Source organism: Dysidea avara, chromosome 9 (assembly GCF_963678975.1).
Source record: "Dysidea avara chromosome 9, odDysAvar1.4, whole genome shotgun sequence".
NCBI lineage: Eukaryota > Metazoa > Porifera > Demospongiae > Dictyoceratida > Dysideidae > Dysidea > Dysidea avara.
The window spans coordinates 28,631,944-28,654,424 of NC_089280.1; the positions used below are offsets into that span (position 1 = coordinate 28,631,944).

General features: G+C 38.8%; 1 protein-coding gene across 2 annotated transcripts in view; it reads left to right on the forward strand.

The window, feature by feature from the left end:
* The window catches only part of LOC136266170 (signal peptide, CUB and EGF-like domain-containing protein 2), a 51,848-nt gene that overhangs the window by 11,252 nt on the left and 18,115 nt on the right, over positions 1–22,481 (forward strand). For both annotated transcript variants that reach the window (XM_066061162.1, XM_066061163.1), the window contains exons 7-10: positions 10,559–10,681; positions 10,725–10,850; positions 10,902–11,024; positions 12,053–12,175. In XM_066061162.1, coding sequence (XP_065917234.1) covers positions 10,559–10,681; positions 10,725–10,850; positions 10,902–11,024; positions 12,053–12,175 — 495 coding nt within the window. The remainder of the gene's footprint in view (positions 1–10,558; positions 10,682–10,724; positions 10,851–10,901; positions 11,025–12,052; positions 12,176–22,481) is intronic.

Sequence of the window (22,481 nt, forward strand, 5' to 3'; positions counted from 1 at the left end):
TAAAAACTAAAGATCTCAGGCACTGTAATCTCACCCTTCAATCGTTGATTTGTCATGTTCTCCCAAGCATATTACAGGCTATTAGTCTGCAGTGTAAGCCTACGTCAAATATGCCACTATAATAAAAGCATAAATGACTGGAATGCTAATGCTAACATAGTAGGTGGATATTTCAAACTGTGGAACTTATATTCCATGAAAATAGACCAATAATCCATAATGGAGCAGTCAGTGGAAACATCGATACTCTAATAGAACAATCATTTTGTAGTGAAATACTCTAATAGAGCATTCACTGATTGAAATTTTCCAAGATTATTGTAAGAAATTTTGTTACCCTAGGAGCATAACACAAACATAATGGGAACACTGAAGAGCACAATAGGTGAACAGTCTGGGAAATTTCTGAAGCATTTTAGGCAGAATTCTCAGCATATTTGACTCAGACCTACTGCAGTGGGCAAATCACCTAAGCCAACATGAGTTTAACCACTCCATTCATTTTATAAGCATGCCTAAAGCAATCGATTATGGGAAAAGTACAGCTTAACGTTTTAACTACATTGCCAGAATGGGCATAAAAGTCCAGTAGTATCATGGAATATTCTGTTTAGATTGTAAACCAAAAATGTTAAGCCATTCATACCAGACTTATTGTGGCAAAAACTTGGGTAAACAAGACATCTAGGGCAGAGCTATTATTGGTCCTTCCCAGACACTTGCTATTCTAGGTTACAGAAAGGAAATTGTTAAACGATTACCTTTCAACCAAGAAATCTGACACAGATATTGTTACGAATTTAGTGGTTACTCTGGACTCTTTATATCACGTGACTTGTACATTACATCATACACTAAAATTAGCTTATATTACAAAAATTTTCTAAATGTTTCCTACACTGCCAGGGGTTGATTACCCCAAGTAATCAAGTTACTATCACTACCATAAAGAATTCATTGTCCTATCGATCAGTCAATGGTCCATTGATACCTCAAGGGGAATGAGATGCTGTATAGGTCTGCGTAAAGTTGAGGCTTTCTTCTCCTGATTCAAAACGAGAACCTTTGCTGCTCTGGTCTGTCCATCTCTTCCTGTGATCAGTTCCACCACTCTTGCCAGCTTCCACCAAATCCGGTGGGTGAGGTCATCCTTTAGAATAACTATGTCTCCTGGCTTAACAGTTGTCCGTCGTGACTGTCCATGATCTTCTCTGCTGCAATTACTATGTTCCCGTAGACCCAGCAGATATTCCCTTCGCCACTGTCGTGTGAAATCATTTAACAACTTAAACTGATGTTTTGCTCTTCTTGTAAGCAACTTGTTTGCATTTGCTATTTCAAATTGACATTGACTGTGGCCCTTTATTATCTGTCGGCCATAGATCAAATAAGCTGGAGTCAACGGTTGTGACACTCCCTCTACATCATCATACATATAAGCATCATACATATAAGTTAAAGGGCGATTGTTGATTGTTCCTTCAATTTCAACTACAATGGTCCGTAACTCCTCAAATGTTAGTGTGGATCTGCCAATGGTCTTCTTCAACATCTTTTCGTGATTCCTACCATCCTCTCCCAAAATCCACCCCACCATGGTGCCTTCTCCACTATGAATTTCCATTGAATCTGATTATTCACTGTGTAGGTTTGTACTACCTTACATCTAACAATCTTCTTAATTGCTGCAGAGGCAGACTTAAACGTTTTTGCATTATCTGAAAGAATTGCTGATGGTAACCCTCGTCTACTTGTGAATCGTCTAAAGGATTGAAGGATTGATACAGCAGAAAGATCTTCAGTTATCTCCAGATGGACAGCCCTGGTTGAAGCACACGTATATAAACACAAATATACCTTCCGTTGCTGACTGTTAGATTGGACATATAGTGGTCCAGCAAAATCTACACCTGTGTGTATAAATGGCGGTCCATCACTTACTCTCTCTCCAGGAAGATCAGGTTGCACTGAAGAGGTATAGGGTTTACTTTTGAACTTCAGATTTAGAACACACCTTCTGATCACCTTTTTGACAGACTCACATCCTCGTATAATCCAGTATGTCTGACGTATTGTATTCAATGTTTCTCTTATCCCATTGTGGTGGACGACCTTGTGATATTCTGAGTTCAGTAAAGTTGTGTACTTGTGTTTTGCTGGCAACAAAATCGGATTGTTGGTTCCTTCAGAGAGTGATGATTCACCAAGCCTTCCCTTGCAATGGATTATTCCCTGAGTGTCTAGGTACAAGATGATTTGCTTCATTCTGACTTCCTTTATACCTCTTGTTAATTCTTGCCACTCCTGAGGGAAGCACTGCTTTTGTACTGTCTTGGTCCACATCTGCTCTGCTTTAGAAATACTTTCAGCAGTCAAATTCTCTTCACCTTGTTGGCTTGATTTTACCCTGTCCACAATTTGTGAAACAAGTACAGTAACACGTAATAACTTCAGTCTTGTACTGTACTGTTCTGGTGAAATAATCGCTTCTAAATCAATGTTGGGTGTTGCTACTTGTCTGGATGTGGTAACCAAGGAGTGAACTATTGTTGTAGAGTTCTTTACAAGTTCTGCATTAGCACTTTCCACATCAAAGCTGGTAGGCAGATCAGGCCAGTTCTCTGACCCCTGTTGAAGGAAGCTTGGTCCATTCCACCACGTTCTGTTATTCATTAAATCCATGGCTCCACCTGAGCGAGAAGGTAAGTCTGCCGTATTTTCCTTTCCTGGGCAGAATCTCCAAGATTCTTGGTCTGTCAAATTTCTAATCTTATTAACTCTGCCTTGTATGTATTGTCTCCAGCAACGGTTATTTCTAATCCAACACAAGGCCGTGTATGAATCCACCCAACAATAAGAATTCATTTCACCCAGTGTCGGCTGAAGTACTGTCTTCACTGTACTTAGCAATCTTGCTAAAAGCGTGGCACCCATCAACTCTAACCGAAGGATACTCTGCTTTTTCATTGGGGCTACACGTGTCTTGGAGGCCACAAAACTAACTTCAACACTATCTCCTTCATAGCATATTCTGAGATATACAACAGCAGAATACGTTCATTCACAGGCGTCACTGAAACCATGTAATTCATAAGTAACATGCTGTTCACTGTGATTCAGATAACATCTAGGGATCTTCACCTTTGCTAACAATTCAAACTCCTTTGGCAGTTGATTCCATTTCCTTAAAGCTTCGCCATCCAATGCTTGATCCCATTTTATCTTGCTAATACACACCTGCTGAAACAGTATCTTTGCTCCAATTGTAATGGGGCTGAAGAAACCCAATGGGTCAAAAATTTTTGCTGACAGCCTGACACCATCAAAAGAGACCTCTTTGTTGGTGGCAATGAGTTAACAAATGAAATTAAATCATCAAACTGGAAGACAAAACAATCTACTTCAGTGTCCCTACTGAGCCCTAAAATTCTTACAACCCCATTTACATCTCCTTTATTCCCTTCTGCTTCATTTATCTGTTTCTGTAAAGACTGGTTGTTTGTTCTCCACTTTCTCAAATTAAACCCTCCCTTTGCCATAAGTTCCTTAGCCAATTGATAAAATTCAAAACCTTTTGTAGGGTCAGTGGTGCCTCCAGGTAAGTCATCAACATATAGGGAATCTAGTAAGAATTGTGCCACTTGAGAATAATCCTTCTGATGCAGTAGTAAGTGATGTTGGATGACCCCTCTCAATATGGCTAGGCTCGGTGTCAACCCAAACACAAGTCTACAAAACTTGTACTGTACCATTTTCATTGGCACTGAGTCTATATTCTCATACCAGATCAATCGGAGCATGTTTCGGTCCTCTGGTTTAATCAGTATCTGATGAAATGCTTTCTCGATATCGGCAGTAATGCCAATTTTATGCTCTCTAAACTTTAGCAAAACATCGAAAATGAGAGGTGTCAAATTAGGCCCCTTCTCAAGGCAATCATTTAGTGAAAACAACTTAGGATCAGTCTTGGCAGAACCATCAAACACAATTCTGAGCTTTGCTGTGTCTCTATCCTCTCGAATAACTCTATGGTGTGGAAGAAAATGACTGGGTGCTGCCTCTAGCTCAGCTAAGGGAACAGGCTCAATAATGCCACTGGCTAACTGTGTCTTAAATGTATCATCGTATTCTTTGAACATTGTCGGTTCCTTCTGTAAACCTACCTTTAACTGATTGAGACGTCTGACACAAAGTCCATAATTTGTGTAACTGGGTTTACTCCACTTCCAAGGTAGCCCCACCTTATATCAGCACTGAAGAAGATCAAAGGTGATTTGTGGCGGAAAGCCTTCCATGCTTTCTTCAGGAGTTGGCTCATCAATGATGCCGAGTGACTCAATGTCCCAAAAACGTCGCAACTAGTTCTCCAACTTATCTTCATTGTTAGTTGTGCCTGGTACAGTACTTGGTCCTTGTAGTACTAGATTAGAATGTGTGACAACACTACCTACCCCAACATCTCTAATGGGCCCATATACAAGCCATCCAAATTTGCTACTAATGGCAACCAACCCATTCTCTTGCCTCTTCACTTCTCCCAAAACTAGTTCCCAGTTAAAATCTGATCCAATCAACACATCTACATTAGAATCATAATTATTCACAGTATCATTTGTTGTCAGACAGTTTGCCAGGTCTAAGCTCTGTAATGAGGGATACTGGTGAATTTTGACCATTCTGGGAAGTGGTGAGCATATCGTGTGAAAGGCAAGAGCTGTTAATTGAATATCTTCACTCTCTTTGGTTTGAAGCTTAATCGTCACAAGGTCACAAGTCTGTCTGTTAAAACCATTATTACCAAACACATTCAAGTTCACTACTTCCTTCCTTTGTGGTTTTAAGCCAAGCCTTATCTTCAAGGAATTTGTTAAATAGGACCTTTGACTTCCGTTGTCAAATAAAACTCTCACCGGTACCATTTCTCCATTGAAGCGTAGGCATAGGTTTGAGCTGTTTGAAGCAATACCACTCTTTTACTTCTCGTACTTGTTGTCAAGGAACTATCAGTAATGTTCCCTTCTAGTTGCTGTGTTTCTGATGAATGTTGTGGTACCTCACAAAGTGATTGGTGGTGTCGGTTATTGCACTTACGGCATCGCTTAGTACTACGACATTGTGCTGCACGGTGCCCTTTGGCTAGGGAAATAAAACATCTTCTATCCTTTCTGATTAGGTCCCTACGCACTGACACATCTTTAACCCTTACACATGAGGCTGAGTAATGATCTTCCCCACAATATACGCATTTGCTTCTCCCAGGACCTTGGTCTCTCACAGTCAGTGATGAAGCTGTTCCTATATTTCCCGCACCACTCTTGTGTGTAATGTCTGTATACTTCCTTTCATTTACCTTCACAGCATCACTTATCTCCCTGGCTTCTACCTCTCCCTTTATGATGTGAAGCAAATCTTCAATCTTCCACAAATCATTTGTTGTAATTCTAGCTATTTGTAGCCTTACTTCAACTGGTAGTTTAGCCATAATAACAGGTATTAGGAAGCTGCCATATTGTTCTGCACCAACTCCTAGTGCTTCCAGACCTCATACTTCTACACACACCTTATCATAAATGGCACGGAGCTGTTGAGTCTTCTCTCCAGCACAAGCGGGTAGTTTTAACAGCTCATCCATATGTGCGGTGATCACTTGCTGTGTATTACCGAAACGATTCTTCAACAGTTCAATTGCCGCCTGATAGTTGGCTTCAGTTAACGCTAGCCCTTGTATGCTTCATGCTGCCGCGCCTTCCAGTAGTGTGTGTAGATAATCGAATCTAATTCAAAACAGCCAAGCTGTAAAAAAAGTGTGCGGCCCTCAAAAAGGCTATGGTGAAAAAAGATGTGAAATCCAAGGTGGCGGCCAAGAAATGGCTGTGATGGTAGGTTAATAGAAAAATTTTAATAACAACAATTCAGGTGAATTTGGTGCCGCTTGGTCAATTGGCACAAAATTCACCTGAATTGTCATTATTAAATTTTTTACCATTAACCTACCATCACAGCCATTTCTTGGCCGCCACCTTGGATTTCACATCTTTTTTCACCATAACCTTTTTGAGGGCCGCACACTTTTTTTACAGTTTGGCTGTTTTGGATTAGATTTCACTTCTTTTTGTATTTGTATACCCCAAAGCCGGCCTATGGCCTGCTTTGGGACTTTTTTAACCTATCTTTTTTCTTTACCACAGGAAGAAGAAAAGATGAAGCAGATGTACCTTAAATATTTCTGATTTTATCAGTAAATGTACAAATTATATATATAATACATATATTTATTACAGAACTGTCCATGGTGGTTTCTTTGTAACTGAACACTCTTCAAGGTAACTTCTTCTAGCTGTTCTCTCTACAGGGAGATTTATTTGTAGCTGGATTCTGTACAGGTGATTTGTTTGCTGCTGAACTCTTTACAGAATGGTTTCTTTGTAGCTGAACTCTCTACAAGGTAATTTCTTCTAGCTGAGCTCTCTACATGGTGGTTTCTTTGTAGCTGAACTCTCTACAAGATAACTTCTTCTAGCTGATCTTTCTACAGGGTGATTTGTTTGTAGCTGATTTTTCTACAGGGTGATTTGTTTGCAGCTGAACTCTCTATATGGTGGTTTCTTTGTAGCTGAACTCTCTACAGAGTGACTTCTTCTAGCTGATCTCTCTACAGGGTGATTTGTTTGTAGCTGAACTCTCTTCATGATGGTTTCTTTGTAGCTGAACTCTCTACAAGGTAACTTTTTCTAACTGAACTCTCTACAGGGAGATTTGTTTGCAGCTGAGCTCTCTTCATGATGGTTTCTTTGTAGCTGAACTCTCTACAAGGTAACTTCTTCTAGCTGAACTCCCTACATGGTGGTTTCTTTGTAGCTGAACTCTCTACAGGTGATTTGTTTGCAGCTGAACTCTCCACATGATGGTTTCTTTAAATTTGTAGCTGAACTCTCTACAAGGTAACTTCTTCTAGCTGATGTCTCTACAGGGTCACTAGTTTGTAAATGAATTCTCTACATGGTGGTTTCTTTGTAACTGAACTCTCTACGAGGTAACTTCTTCTAGCTGATCTTTCTATAGGGTGATTTGTTTGCAGTGGAATTCTGTACAGGTGATTTTTTTTGCAGCTGAGATCTTTACAGAATTGTTTCTTTGTAGCTGAACTCTTTACAAGGTAACTTCTTCTAGCTGATGTCTCTACAGGGTCACTAGTTTGTAAATGAATTCTCTACATGGTGGTTTCTTTGTAACTGAACTCTCTACAAGGAAACTTCTCCTAGCTGATCTCTCTACAGGGAGATTTCTTTGTAGCTGAACTCTCTACAGGTGATTTGTTTGCAGCTGAACTCTCTACATGATGGTTTCTTTGTAGCTGAACTCTCTACAAGTTAACTTCTTCTAGCTGATCTCTCTACAGGGTGATTTGTTTGTAGCTGAACTCTCTACATTGTGGTTTCTTTGTAGCTGAACTCTACAAGGTGATTTCTTCTAGCTGAATTATCTCTTTCTATAGTTGCATGAATTCCCTACAAGGTAACTTCTTCTAGCTGATCTCTCTACAGGGTGAATTGTTTGTGGCTGATCTCTCTACAGGGTGACTTGTTTCTAGCTGATCTCTTGAATTCTCTTCGGGTGACTGCTCTATTAGGATGACTGCTCTATTAGAATATCTCGACCTCGCACTTGCTACACTAAGTGGCCTTCTGGAGATAGCTCTTTCCCTGAATTTCCTCATGCAATAAAACGAATTAATCCTGAAAGCAGTGGTTTGGAGCTTTTAGGGTCTCCTGTGTGGGGACCACCTACTTTTTTAAATTCTTTTTTGTCTAGTAAACTTGAAAAAACTGCATCTATTCAGGATAAGCTTGCAGAACTTGGAGATCCTCAAATTGAATTGAATTTGCTTAGGAGCTGTCTCAGTGTTTGTAAGATCACTCACATATTGCGCTGTGTCCCTTTTTCATCATTAGGCTGCTTTCCATCTGTGTTTGACTCTAACCTACGCAACTGTCTTAGTAGAATTTTGTATTGTAGCATCTCTGATAATGCTTGGTCTTAATCTACTTTGCCATTCCATTTAGGAGGCTTGGGTTTGCATGAGTCCCAACGCTCTTCACATCCAGCCTTTTTGGGTTCCTGTGACTCAGCCCGGATTTTGGTGTCCCATTTAGCACCAAATTTTGATGTCACTTCCTTTTTTCCAGGTGAAAATTGTGCTATCTCCTATTTCCAAAGTCTATCCATCTTGCCTTCTAACTTATCTTCCCAAAATGACTTACAGGCTTCCCTTGATGATCAATTATTTGCAAGCATTTTCAACACCTCCACAATCCGTGACCAGGCTCGTTTACGTGCTGTTGCTCACTCCTCTGGTCTCAGCAGTGGCTGGCTGAAGGCCATCCCTCAACCAACATTGGGTTTGGCCTTTTCTCCACATGAGTTTGTTGTTGCTGTCCGTTTATGGTTGGGTGTTCCTCTTTTCCCATTGTTATCACTTTGTACATGTTTGTCTGTCATAGATCAGTTTGGTGACCATCTTCTTGGTTGCTCTCATGGCCCACTACGTATCCAATGCCATAATGCTCTTGTTTCTATAGTACATCATGCTCTACTGCAAGATCACCCTGGTGTTCTCTGTGAGCAAAGCATTGCCTCTGATCAATCTTGTCCTGGGGACATTTACCACCTGATTTTACTCTAGGCCGTCCTGATTACTTTGACCTCTCTGTCAGGTGCACAACTCAGCCTTCCTTTATTTCCGCTGCTGCATCTAAGGCTGGGGTAGCTGCTGCTGCCGGTGAGGAGGCTAAGGATGACCATTATTTGGAAACTGTTAATAACCATGGTGGTGAATTTTTCCCCTAGTTTGCGAGTCGTTTGGTGTTTGGACACCCTTTGTTTTATCATCCTTATCCACGATTGCCGACCGTACCACAGTTAAAAGTGGTATTCCCAGACAGTTTGCAAGGAAACAATTGCTTCAGCGCTTGTCAGTTACTCTCTGGAGATATAATGCCAAAATGATCCTGAGGCATTATGGCTTATGCCCAGAAGATGGCATAGACTTGTTGAACTAAGTTATTAATTAAGGTTGTTTTGTAGTTAAGCTAGTTAGAATTTTGTATTTAATATATTTAATTCAATTGATTCGGGGTCGCGCGCTTCCAATAGAGTCGCGGGTGCACCTGATTTATCGTGCTCCTTCGACCCGTCACGTGATACAACACGTTTTTCATTTACACTTGAATTAGATTCAACACTTTTTTCTTCTATCACCTCACCAGCTTTCTTCTTTCCACCTTTTCCTGAATTCAGATGGCCATCTAGTTCAGTACGTATTTCCACGATTCTACACTTGATGTCCTCCGCTTCTTCGATTTCTCTTTCGATGTCTTCAGTCGGGCACGTCGCTAACACTTCCTCGTCCAGAGTGTTCAATAGATCAAACTTCTCTTTTAGTATTTCGGATAACGCCTTCACCTTCACTAGGTGCTTCTCGTCCAAATTGGCATCACTCTCCAGGATGTGTTTCGCCTCCTTTAAATACTTTGTAATGACTCCTCTATGTCCGCTCCGCCGCTTCTTCACTCTTTCCAATGCTTCACTGATCTCTATCCATCCAGTTCTCAACAGGTTACTTCCACCAAGTTGGGCGCCATGTTACGAATTTAGCGGTTACTCTGGACTCTTTATATCACGTGACTTGTACATTACATCATACACTAAAATCAGCTTATATTACAAAAATGTTCTAAATGTTTCCTACAGATATGACATGTATGATATTTTCTATCTGATATATATCAATGCTTCCATAACAAAGGGTTCTCAGACAGGGCTTTGTAAATTTGTGGGCTTATGGCATGTGCGCTTAAGTACCAGGTTTATCTGCCTGAATGTTAAGTTGAAGTTAATTGTTCATAATTAATATCCAGTGCACATTTCTGACTGTGACTCACTTGGCATGCGCCTTTTAATCAGTAGCCCTGACTACAACTTCTTTCTTGAAAACATCTACTTGGCTGTAGAAAGAAATGTTGTTTGCTATTTATCATCAATAATAGGTCTTTTTGACTAACTCTTATATGGACGACCACTAATGTTCACATAGAGTCTTAGTTAGAAAAAGCCAGCACAACAGATGCAGGTGATTTTGTTAGGAATCATTAAATACCTAGCAAAACCTATCCATGCATGCCATCATAGTTTTGACTATTAATCAAGTGATGGTCTGGAGAAAATGTTATTTGCAACCATGCTGGTTGCTAGCTGATGACTGGCTTTGATCAGATGTGATGAAGCCCAATGTGCCGACAATCTACTATAGATCATTCCTTTGTTGGCTGTATTCCCATAAAACATTTTTCTCACTTGCATGATGTAAGTATTGGATTTTTTATTGTTGTTTTTGCTGTTGCAGGATATGTGAAAGATATTATTTGTACTGCCTCAGAATCTAAGACATATGTGGTCAGGGCTATATCATGATATCGCCCTATCCACAGGATGATATGTGAAACATAATGTTTCCTTTGATCTGAAGTGTCAAGTGATAGATGATGCATGTATGTTACAGATATCGGAGAGTGCCGCAATGGTCTTCACAACTGCTCTCAAGTGTGTATAGAATTAAATGGAGGATTTGAATGTGATTGTTTCTCTGGATATCACTTGATAGCAGACAGGACAACCTGCATAGGTTAGGTGTGCACATGTAAAACAATGTTTACCTACTGCTACAGACATTGATGAGTGCTTACAAGGAACAGCAGGATGTAATCATGGTTGTAGGAACACTAACGGAAGTTTCATTTGTACATGTAATGATGGATATCAGTTACATCATAATGATCTGACTTTGTGTGTTGGTATGATTCTGTGTACTGTATTGCAGTTACTATTTCATCAATTTTGTTAAGATATTGATGAATGTGTGGAGTCCAATGGAGGATGTCAGCATGTTTGTGAGAACACTATTGGTAGCTACTCATGTACATGTCATACTGGATATGTACTTGGAGTGGATGATCACCACTGTGAAGGTACTAGTACTGTTAGTTGACTACACAAAACCACACAAATGCTTTAAATTGTATGACCTATATATTTTATTTTCAATCAATAATTTTATTTAAAGGATTTAGAGTACACATCTAATACTGATCATATCATGAGACTACTATAATTTGCATTTTTATTGTATATTGTACAATAAAATTTGCATGCATGTTTACCTAAAAAATCCTGAGCGAAAGAAGTTGTGAAATCAAAGGTGGCTGCCATGAAATGGCTGCAATGATGTGGATAACACCATAATTCACTGTATTTTAATCTGTAATAAAAATTTTTATGTAAGGATATTTTTGTATGATTTTATGACTGACTGCTCTATTAGAGTAGTTTGAACTTATGTAAAAATTTTCTTGTAATAAATTTTTTGTACATGTTTTACAAACGAACAAAGAAAATAAGCAAATTATGGTAATAAGTTTAATAAAGGCCATTATTATAATTTATTATCGTCCACATCATTGCAGCCATATCATGGCCGCCATCTTTGACTTCACAACTTTTTATATAACTGGCTGTTTTGCATGGGTAATTATGATACTGTATTTATGTTGCATGAATTCAGCAGCTGCATGGACCTTCAAGCTTGTTAAATGATTTCAATTATAAAATTTGTGGTTGATCTACATGGCTTTTTACATTTCTTGACATCTTGACTCTGTATCACAAAATTTAAAACCATAAATATCAAATGTCCCAAAGTAGTCATAGCATGCATCTATAGTCACAACAGAGCACCATGTTCCAGTACCCAATGGTTGCACTGGGACCTTATTCTTATTATAGCTTATAACTTAGTACTCTGCATCTAGATGACTCTACACCTCAATGCTATACTTATACATCAGAGATGCATGCACTTAGTTCCTTAAATCTTCTAGCATTGTCAGCACATCTCTCATTAATTTGTCTCCAACATTACTGTAGTGAATAATTGTAAGACACAAGGTCTGCATGCAAGTTATTTTATGATGAACATTATTATGTTTTGTATTTTTAGATATCAATGAGTGTGTTAATTCCAATGGAGGGTGTCAACATGACTGTACTAATACAGTTGGTAACTACTACTGCACTTGTTTTGCTGAATATACTCTTAATGAGAATGGTCACAATTGTTCTGGTAAGTAATAGCACTGCTATGTATATAGTCTGAATGGCCTAATCTCTACATTGGCATGTTATTTCAATATTTTCAATTCTAACATAGGGTTTAGTGACATACAGTACCGTTCAAATGCAACATGGTCTCATAAGTGCGTGAGTGATTAAAAAAATTGCAATTGAAGGGTGTGGCAACCGTTTCATCTGTGAGTATTTATCCCAAATGAAATAAGATGAATACTCGCAAGCAAAATGAGCCCTTTAATCAGTGAGTTTTTCAATTGCTTTCACTCTGGAAAGACAACGTTGCATTAGAGTGGTTGTTCGTGTCTATCATTTCACTACTTAGAATGTGACTTCATTTTTTAAAATTCAATATGCTAATTTGTTTACTTTTGGTATAGCATAGCTATGCTATTTATGTGAGACTAGTATCGTTCTAGTAGAATATTGAACATGGCTGTTCTGGTAGGGTGCTTGCTTTATGAGAGTATATACCTCAATCTTACTGGTAATTATGAGTGAGCCTGTGGTGAAGGCATTCCACCTGATAAATCAATAAGGGACATGGTTGCTGTTCTCTGTTTTCTGTATAGAAGCAAATTGTTAGTAGTGCAGCTAAGGGCATGGTCACCATGCTCTGTTTCAAAACCAATCATAAAAGCTATCAGGTGAAGCTATCTATATGTACTCTGTATTACAGTGCTATATAATCACTTCAAATAATTCTGCGACATCTATACACGTATCTCTAAAGGAAGTGTCAATTTAATATCTCATTGTGGCTTCTTTGCATCAAGACATGGGGTGCCATTTGTATCAAAATTATAACAATATATTAAGTATAAAAGACTAGGTTATATATGTTTTCTGTACATGGTTTATACATATGTACATTTTCATAAATAAATAATGACTCTTTTTTAATAAATAATTTACATTATTTAATATATAATGCTCAAATGACAAGACAATGACAAGTATCTTCTCTATTATGTGTCCTGATACACATTTTGGCACAAAACCTGAACTTTGAGATGCCATTTGTATCAAAATTTAGGTTTATAATTACATTGCCAAAATTAGAAATGGAAATAATTTCCTTGATATTGTTTACCCAAAAATTTGCAAGATTTCTATAGTACTTTTCATTATTTATTAAATCATGAACATTATTTGTTAAACCATGAAATTAACATTATTTGTTAAACCATTAAATTCTTTACTTAATGTACCGTTAATCTTAACAAACCTTGCAATCAACATCTACAACAGGCTACACAAGATTACATGAGGCTACACAGAGTTACATAAGGCTACACTGGGCTACATTAAAGCTACAAAGAGTTACATGATGCTACACATGGTTACATGTGGCTATACTGGGTTACATGATACTGCACAAGGTTGCATGAGGCTACATTGGGCTACGTGAGGCTTTACAGGGTTACATGAGGCTACACAAGCTTACATGAAGCTACATAGAGTTACCTGAGGTTACATGAGGTTATATGCAGGGTTAAATGAGGATACATTGGGTTACATGGAGCTACACAAATTTACATTGGGATAATTATATGAGGCTACACAGTTTTGCATGATGCTACACTGGATTATTATACATATGACGGTACACAAGGTTACATGAGGCTGTATATAGGGATACATGAGGATATATTGGGTTACATGGGGCTAAACAGAGTTACATGAGGCTACACAACATTACACCGTATTGGGTTACATGAGGCTACACTGAGTTACATGAGGCTACACTGGGTTGCATGAACCTAAACTGTGCTACATGGGGCTACACAAATTTACATAAGGATACATAGGGTTACATGAGGCTACACAGGCTCACACGATGTTACACAGGGTTACATGGGGCTACAAAGGGTTACATGAGACTACACAGAGTTACACAAGGCTATACATTGGGTTACTTGAGGTTATATGATGCTACACAGAGTTACATGAGGCTACACAAGGTTGCATATGAGACTGACAGAGTTACATGAGGCTACAAAGGGTTACATGAGGCTACACTAGGTTATATGAGGCTACATAAGGTTACACGAGGTTACACAGAGGCCACACAAGGTTGCATGAGACTGACATAGTTACATGAGGCTACAAAGAGTTACATGAGGCAATACACAGGGTTACATGAGACTACATGAGGCAATACAAAGGGTTACATGAGGCTGCACTTGGTTACATGAGGCTACACAGGGCTACATGAAATTACATCAGGGTACAAAGGGATAATAATACAGGTTACATGAGGCTTCACCAAATTATATGAGGTTACATTAGGTTATATACAGCTTTACATGAGGGTACATAGGGTTACATGGGGCTACATGAGGCTACGCAGAATTACATGAGAATACATTGCATTACATTCGGCTAGGAGGCTACACAGGATTGCAACACAGGTTACATTGAAGGCTAAATTGGGTTACATGTTGATACATACATTAGGCTACACAGGGTTACAACATGGTTACATGAAGCTACACAGCATTACACAGGGTTACATGAGGATACATGAGGCTAATGTTATACACGGAATTCCTGGTTATATGTGACCGGATTTGCGAAAAGGGGTATTTCACACACATCCAATTTACTAACTTTGACAATTAATAACTTATAAAATTGGAAAAAGATATTGACTTGAAATTTGGTCAGTAGTGAGTACCAACATAGCTCTCAAGTTCAGAGAATTGAATGTGTGTGGAAGACTCCTTTTCGTACAACTGGTCACATATGTGACCAGATTTGTGAAAGAGGTATTCCACACACATCCGGTTTACCAACTTTGACAATTTATAACTTCAGCTGAGAAAAAGCTAGTTACTTGAATTTTGCTCAGTAGAGAACCAGCATGGATTAATGGTTGGCAAAAAGTTCAGGCTTATATGTGATCTTCACAGTTCATAGTGTGTGGAAGATCCATTTTCAATCACATATGAAGCTACACGAGGTTACATGATGATACAAAGGGTTAAATGGTTACATGAAGCTACACAGGGTTACATGAAGCTACACAGGGTTACATGAGGCTACACAGGGTTACATGAGGCTACACAGGGTTACATGAGGCTACACAGGGTTACATGAGGCTATATACACTGGGTTACATGGGGATATATACACTCAGTTACATACATGAGGCTATACACAGGGTTACACAGGCTACACCTGGTTACAGATACTCAGGATTGTGTATATAGTGTATTAAACTATGTTTCAGCTTTAAATATTTAAATGAGCTTTAGGGGTTCTTTAAAGTCTAAAAAAGTTGGGTAAATTTATCAAGGGTTGTGGTTATAAATTTAAAGTTACAAATACGTAATGGTTGATGTGATTCCACATACACTACATAAGCTTTCTTGTGTACTGTAATTTGCCTTACTCATATTTGGGCTTAACATTTATGATAAATTTTTCATCTTTTTACTAAAACAATTTACTAAATATCTTATTGCTGCTTTTACGTGACTATTATTTATATTGAAGTTTTGTGACAGATACACGTTGAGGGGAATAACCAAATCAAAAATTAAGTGAAGAGTAGCTATAGAGTTGAGGTTGATCATGAATAGACTGTGTAACATGGTCTATTAGAGTAACTAAACCTTTTCCACTAGTGTAGCAAGGGTACATAAAGATAAATCTGTATTCTTATTATGTACTTGTTTAGTAACCTGCTAAAGCCTTACAACTTAGAGCATATGGAAGAAACAAAGCCATAGCTATCTATATAGTTGTGCTAAAAACCCAGTTAAATGGAGACTAGCACAAGTTTATTGTGAATTACAGCACTGTATTATAGGAAAAATACTGATTGTATGTATACACCCAAGTATCCATTTTGTAACCCAGTACTTCCATTTGTATCCAGTGTATTCTCATGTAACAGAGTATACCTACTGTGTACCGATGTGAAACCCTGTTGTAACTCAGTTGACGTAATCCAGTGTATCCTGTATAGAAGTGACTGTGTATTAATGTGCACTTGTAACCCAGTGTATCATGATCCACTATTACCTAGGTGTATCCACAGATCCACTTGCAACCAAGTGTAGCTTCATTTAACAGGCTTATCCTCATGAACCCCTGTGTAGTCTGGTGCAACCTTGCATATATCCTCAGTATAGTAGCCAAGTATAGCATGTTGTAAACCTGCATACAGTGTAGCTTGTTGTAACCCTTTGTACTCCTGTAGCCTCAGTGTAGTCATCCTCATGTAACCCAATGCAGCCTTGTGTAGCTCATTGTAACTTCATGTTACCCTGTGAAGCCTGTGTAATCTGAGCTGTTCGTAAATTCTCAAGCATTCTATTTATTAAGATAGTTAATTCAAAGACTGTCAACCTTTAGTGCTGGACACTGCAAAGGTAGTAGTAGTAATACTAATACATATAGTTGTAACCTTTTGTGTAGCCTGTTGTAATCCTGTGTTTCTTCCAGACTATAGATATTATCCTCTGTTTGACCTGTGTGTAGCCTCGTATAACTCTGGTAGCCTCATAGAACTCCGTGTAGCTTCAAGCATGTAACCCAATGTATCCTTATGTAACTCTGTGTATAGCCTCATGCAACTTTATGTAAAGCTAATGTAACCAGATGTATCCTCCTGTAACTTTATGTACCCTAATGTAATCCTGTGTAGCCTCATGTACTGTAACTCTGTGTAGCGTCATGTAACCCAGTGTCTCCTTATGTAACCTTGTCTAGCCTCATGAAACCTAGTGTTGCCTCATGTAACCCAATGTAGCCTCATGTAACTCTGTACAGCCCCACGTAACCCTTTGTAGCCTCATGTAACCCAATTTCTCCTCATGTAACCATATCATGTATAGCCTCAAGTAACCCAATGTAGCATCATATAATCCAATGTAGTCTCATGTAACTCTGTGCAGCCTCACGTAACCCTGTCTAGCCCTCATGTAACTCAGTGTAGCCTCATTTAACCCTGTGTAGCCTTCTGTGTATTGCCTCATGTAACTCTGTATAGTCTCATGTAACCCTGTGTATTGCCTCATGTAACTCTGTGTAGCCTTATGTAACTCTGTGCAGCCTCATGTAACCCTTCGTAGCCTCATGTAACTCTGTGTAGCCTCGTGTAACACTTTGTAGCCTCATGCCTCATGTGACCCAGCGTAGCCCTCATGTAACTTACATGAGACTGCACAGAGTTACATAAGGCTACAAAGGGTTACATGAGGCTACTTTTGGTTACATGAGGCTAAATTTGGTTACATGAAGCTAGACATGGTATGATCACATGAGGAGACATTGGGTTACATGAGGCTACACAGAGTTACATGAGGCAATACACAGGGTTACATGAGACTACACAGAGTTAAATGAGGCAATACACAGGGTTACATGAGACTATACAGAGTTACATGAGGCAATAAACAGGAGGCTAAACAGGGTTAAATGAAGCTACACTGAGTTACATGAGCCTACAAAGGGTTACATGAGGCTGCACAGAAGTACATGATGCTACATTGGGTTTACAATAGGTTACATGAGGTTGCGTAGCCTCCAATGTAATATCATACAACTCTGTGCAGCTCATGTAACCCTGTGTATTGCCTCATGTAACTCTGTGTAGCCTCATGTAACCCAATGTCTTCTCATGTAACCATACCATGTCTAGCTTCATGTAACCAAATGTAGCCTCATGTAACCCAATGTAGCCCCGTGTAGTTCTGTGCAGCCTCATGTAACCTTTTGTAGCCTCATGTAACTCTGTGTAGCCTCATGTAACCCTTTATACCCTTATGTAACTCTGTGCAGCCTCATGTAAGTTACATGAGGCTACATTGGGTTACATGAGGCATGAGGCTAAAAAGGGTTACATGAGGCTGCACAGAGCTACATTGGGTTGCATGAGGCTACATGAGGCAACAAAGGGTTACATGAGGCTGCACAGAGTTACATGGGGCTAGAAAGAGTTACATGAGGCAATACACAGGGTTACATGAGACTACACAGAGTTACATGAGGCAATACAAAGGGTTACACGAGGCTACACTTGGTTACATTAGGCTACACAGGGCTACATGAAGTTACATCAGGGTACAAAGGGATAATTATACAGGTTACATGAGGCTTCACCAAATTACATGAGGTTACAATAGGTTATATACAGCTTTACATGAGGATACATAGGGTTACATGGGGCTACACAGGGTTACATGGGGCTACATAGAGTTACATGAGAATACATTGCATTACATTCGGCTATGAAGCTACAAAGGATTGCGACACAGGTTACATTGAAGGCTAAACTGGGTTACATGTTGATACACACATTAGGCTACACAGGGTTACACTTGGTTACAGATACTCAGGATTGTGTATATAGTGTGTTAAACTGTGCTTCAGCTTTAAATATTTAAATGAGCTTTAGGGGTTCTTTAAAGTCTAAAAAAGTTGGGTAAATTTATCAAGGGTTGTGGTTATAAATTTAAGTTACAAATACGTAATGGTTGATGTGATTCCACATAAGTTTTCTTGTGTATTGTTGTGTACTGTAATTTGCCTTACTCATATTTGGGCTTAACATTTATGATAAATTTTTCACCTTTTTACTAAACAATTTACTAAATATCTTATTACTGCTTTTACATGACTATTATTTACATTGAAGTTTTGTGATAGATACATGTTGAGGGGAATAACCAAATCAAAAATTAAGTGAAGAGTAGCTATAGAGTTGAGGTTGATCATGAATAGACTGTGTAACTGGTCTATTAGAGTAACTAAACCTTTTCCACTAGTGTAGCAAGGGTACATAAAGATAAATCTGTATTCTTATTATGTACTTGTTTAGTAACCTGCTAAAGCCTTACAACTTAGAGCATATGGAAGAAACAAAGTCATATCTATCTCTATAGCTGTGTCTAAAAACCCAGTTAAATGGAGACTAGCACAAGTTTATTGTAAATTACAGCACTGTATTATAGGAAAAATACTGATGTATGTATACACCCAAGTATCCATTTTGTAACCCAGTACTTCCATTTGTATCCAGTGTATTCTCATGTAACAGAGTATCTAATCCAAAACAGCCAAGCTGTAAAAAAACAGTGCGGCCCTCAAAAAGGCTATGGTGAAAAAAGATGTGAAATCCAAGGTGGCGGCCAAGAAATGGCTGTGATGGTAGGTTAATGGTAAAAATTTTAATAACGACAATTCAAGTGAATTTTTGTGCCACTTGGTCTTGGCAAAAAAATTCACCTAAATTGCCGTTATTAAAATTTTTACCATTAACCTACCATCACAGCCATTTCTTGGCCGCCACCTTGGATTTCACATCTTTTTTCACCATAGCCTTTTTGAGGGCCGCACTGTTTTTTTACAGCTTGGCTGTTTTGGATTAGATTTCATTTCTTTTTGTATTTGTATACCCCAAAGCCGGCCTATGGCCAGCTTTGGGACTTTTTTAACCTGTCTTTTTTTCTTTACTACAGGAAGAAGAAAATGTGAAGCAGATGTAATTTAAATATTTCTGATTTTATCTGTAAATGTACAAATTATATATATAATACATATATTTATCATAGAACTCTCCATGGTGGTTTCTTTGTAACTGAACACTCTACAAGGTGACTTCTTCTTGCTGCTCTCTCTGCAGGGTGAATGTTTGTAGCTGAACAATCTACAAGGTAACTTCTTCTAGCTGATCTATCTACAGGGTGATTTGTTTGTAGCTGAATTCTGTGCAGGAGATTTGTTTGCAGCTGAGTTCTTTACAAAATAGTTTCTTTGTATCTGAACTCTCTACAAGGTAACTTCTTATAACTGATCTTTCTACAGGGCAATTTGTTTGTGGCTGAATTTTCTACAGGGTGCTTTCTTTGCAGCTGAACTCTCTACATGGTGGTTTCTTTGTAACTGAACTCTCTACAAGGTAATTTCTTCTAGCTGATCTCTCTACAGGGAGATTTGTTTGTAGCTGAACTCTCTACAGGTAATTTGTTTGCAGCTGAACTCTCTACATGATGGTTTCTTTATAGCTGAACTCTCCACAAGGTAACTTCTTCTAGCTGATCATGAACTTTCTAAAGAGTGATTTGTTTGTAGCTGAACTCTCTACAAGGAAGCTTATTCTGGCTGATCTCTCTACAGGGAGATTTGTTTGTAGCTGAACACTCTACAGGTGAATTCTTTGCAGCTGAATTCTCTACATGATGCTTTCTTTGTAGCTGAACTCTCTACAAGGTGACTTCTTCTAGCTGATCTTTCTACAGGGAGATTTGTTTGTAGCTGAACTCTCTACATGATGGTTTCTTTGTAACTGAACTCTCTACAAGGTAATTTCTTCTAGCTGATCTCTCTACAAGGAGATTTGTTTGTAGCTGAACTCTCTACAGGTGATTTGTTTGCAGCTGAACTCTCTACATGATGGTTTCTTTGTAGCTGAACTCTCCACAAGGTAACTTCTTCTAGCTGATCTTTCTACAGGGTGATTTGTTTGAGCTGAACTCTATACAAGGAAACTTCTTCTAGCTGATCTCTCTACAGGGAGATTTATTTGTAGCTGAACTCTCTACAGGTGATTTCTTTGCAGCTGAACTCTCTACATGATGGTTCTTTGTAGCTGAACTCTCTACAAGGTGACTTCTTCTAGCTGATCTTTCTACAGGGTGATTTGTTTGTAGCTGATCTCTCTACATGGAGATTTGTTTGCAGCTGAATTCTCTACATGATGGTTTCTTTGTAACTGAACTCTCTACAAGGTAATTCCTTCTAGCTGATCTCTCTACAGGGAGATTTGTTTGTAGCTGAACTCTCTACAGGTAATTTGTTTGCAGCTGAACTCTCTACATGATCGTTTCTTTGTAACTGAACTCTCTACAAGGTGACTTCTTCTAGCTGATCTTTCAAGAGGGTGATTTGTTTGTAGCTGAACTCTCTACAAGGAAATTTCTTCTAGCTGATCTCTCTACAGGGAGATTTGTTTGTAGCTGAACTCTCTACAGGTGGTTTCTTTGCAGCTGAACTCTCTACATGATGCTTTCTTTGTAGCTGAACTCTCTACAAGGTGACTTCTTCTAGCTGATCTTTCTACAGGGCGATTTGTTTGTAGCTGAACTCTCTACATGATGGTTTCTTTGTAACTGAACTCTCTACAAGGTAATTTCTTCTAGCTGATCTCTCTACAGGGAGATTTGTTTGTAGCTGAACTCTCTACAGGTGATTTGTTTGCAGCTGAACTCTCTACATGATGGTTTCTTTGTAGTTGAACTCTCCACAAGGTAACTTCTTCTAGCTGATCTTTCTACAGGGTGATTTGTTTGTAGCTGAACTCTATACAAGGAAACTTCTTCTAGCTGATCTCTCTACAGGGAGATTTGTTTGTAGCTGAACTCTTTACAGGTGATTTCTTTGTAGCTGAACTCTCTACATGATGGTTCTTTGTAGCTGAACTCTCTACAAGGTGACTTCTTCTAGCTGATCTTTCTACAGGGTGATTTGTTTGTAGCTGATCTCTCTACATGGAAATTTGTTTGCAGCTGAACTCTCTACATGATGGTTTCTTTGTAACTGAACTCTCTACAAGGTAATTTCTTCTAGCTGATCTCTCTACAGGGAGATTTGTTTGTAGCTGAACTCTCTACAGGTGATTTGTTTGCAGCTGAACTCTCTACATGATGGTTTCTTTGTAGCTGAACTCTCTACAAGGTAACTTCTTCTAGCTGATCTTTCTACAGGGTGATTTGTTTGTAGCTGAACTATCTACAAGGAAACTTCTTCTAGCTGATCTCTCTACAGGTGATTTGTTTGCAGCTGAACTCTCTACATGATGGTTTCTTTGTAGCTGAACTCTCCACAAGGTAACTTCTTCTAGCTGATCTTTCTACAGGGTGATTTGTTTGTAGCTGAACTATCTACAAGGAAACTTCGTCTAGCTGATCTCTCTACAGGGAGATTTGTTTGTAGCTAAACTCTCTACAGGTGATTTGTTTGCAGCTGATCTCTCTACATGATGGTTCTTTGTAGCTGAACTCTCTACAAGGTGACTTCTTCTAGCTGATCTTTTTACAGGGTGATTTGTTTGTAGCTGAACTCTCTACAAGGAAACTTATTCTGGCTGATCTCTCTACAGGGAGATTTGTTTGTAGCTGAACTCTCTACAGGTGATTTGTTTGCAGCTGAACTCTCTACATGATCGTTTCTTTGTAACTGAACTCTCTACAAGGTGACTTCTTCTAGCTGATCTTTCTACTGGGTGATTTGTTTGTAGCTGATCTCTCTACAGGGAGATTTGTTTGCAGCTGAACTCTCTACATGATGGT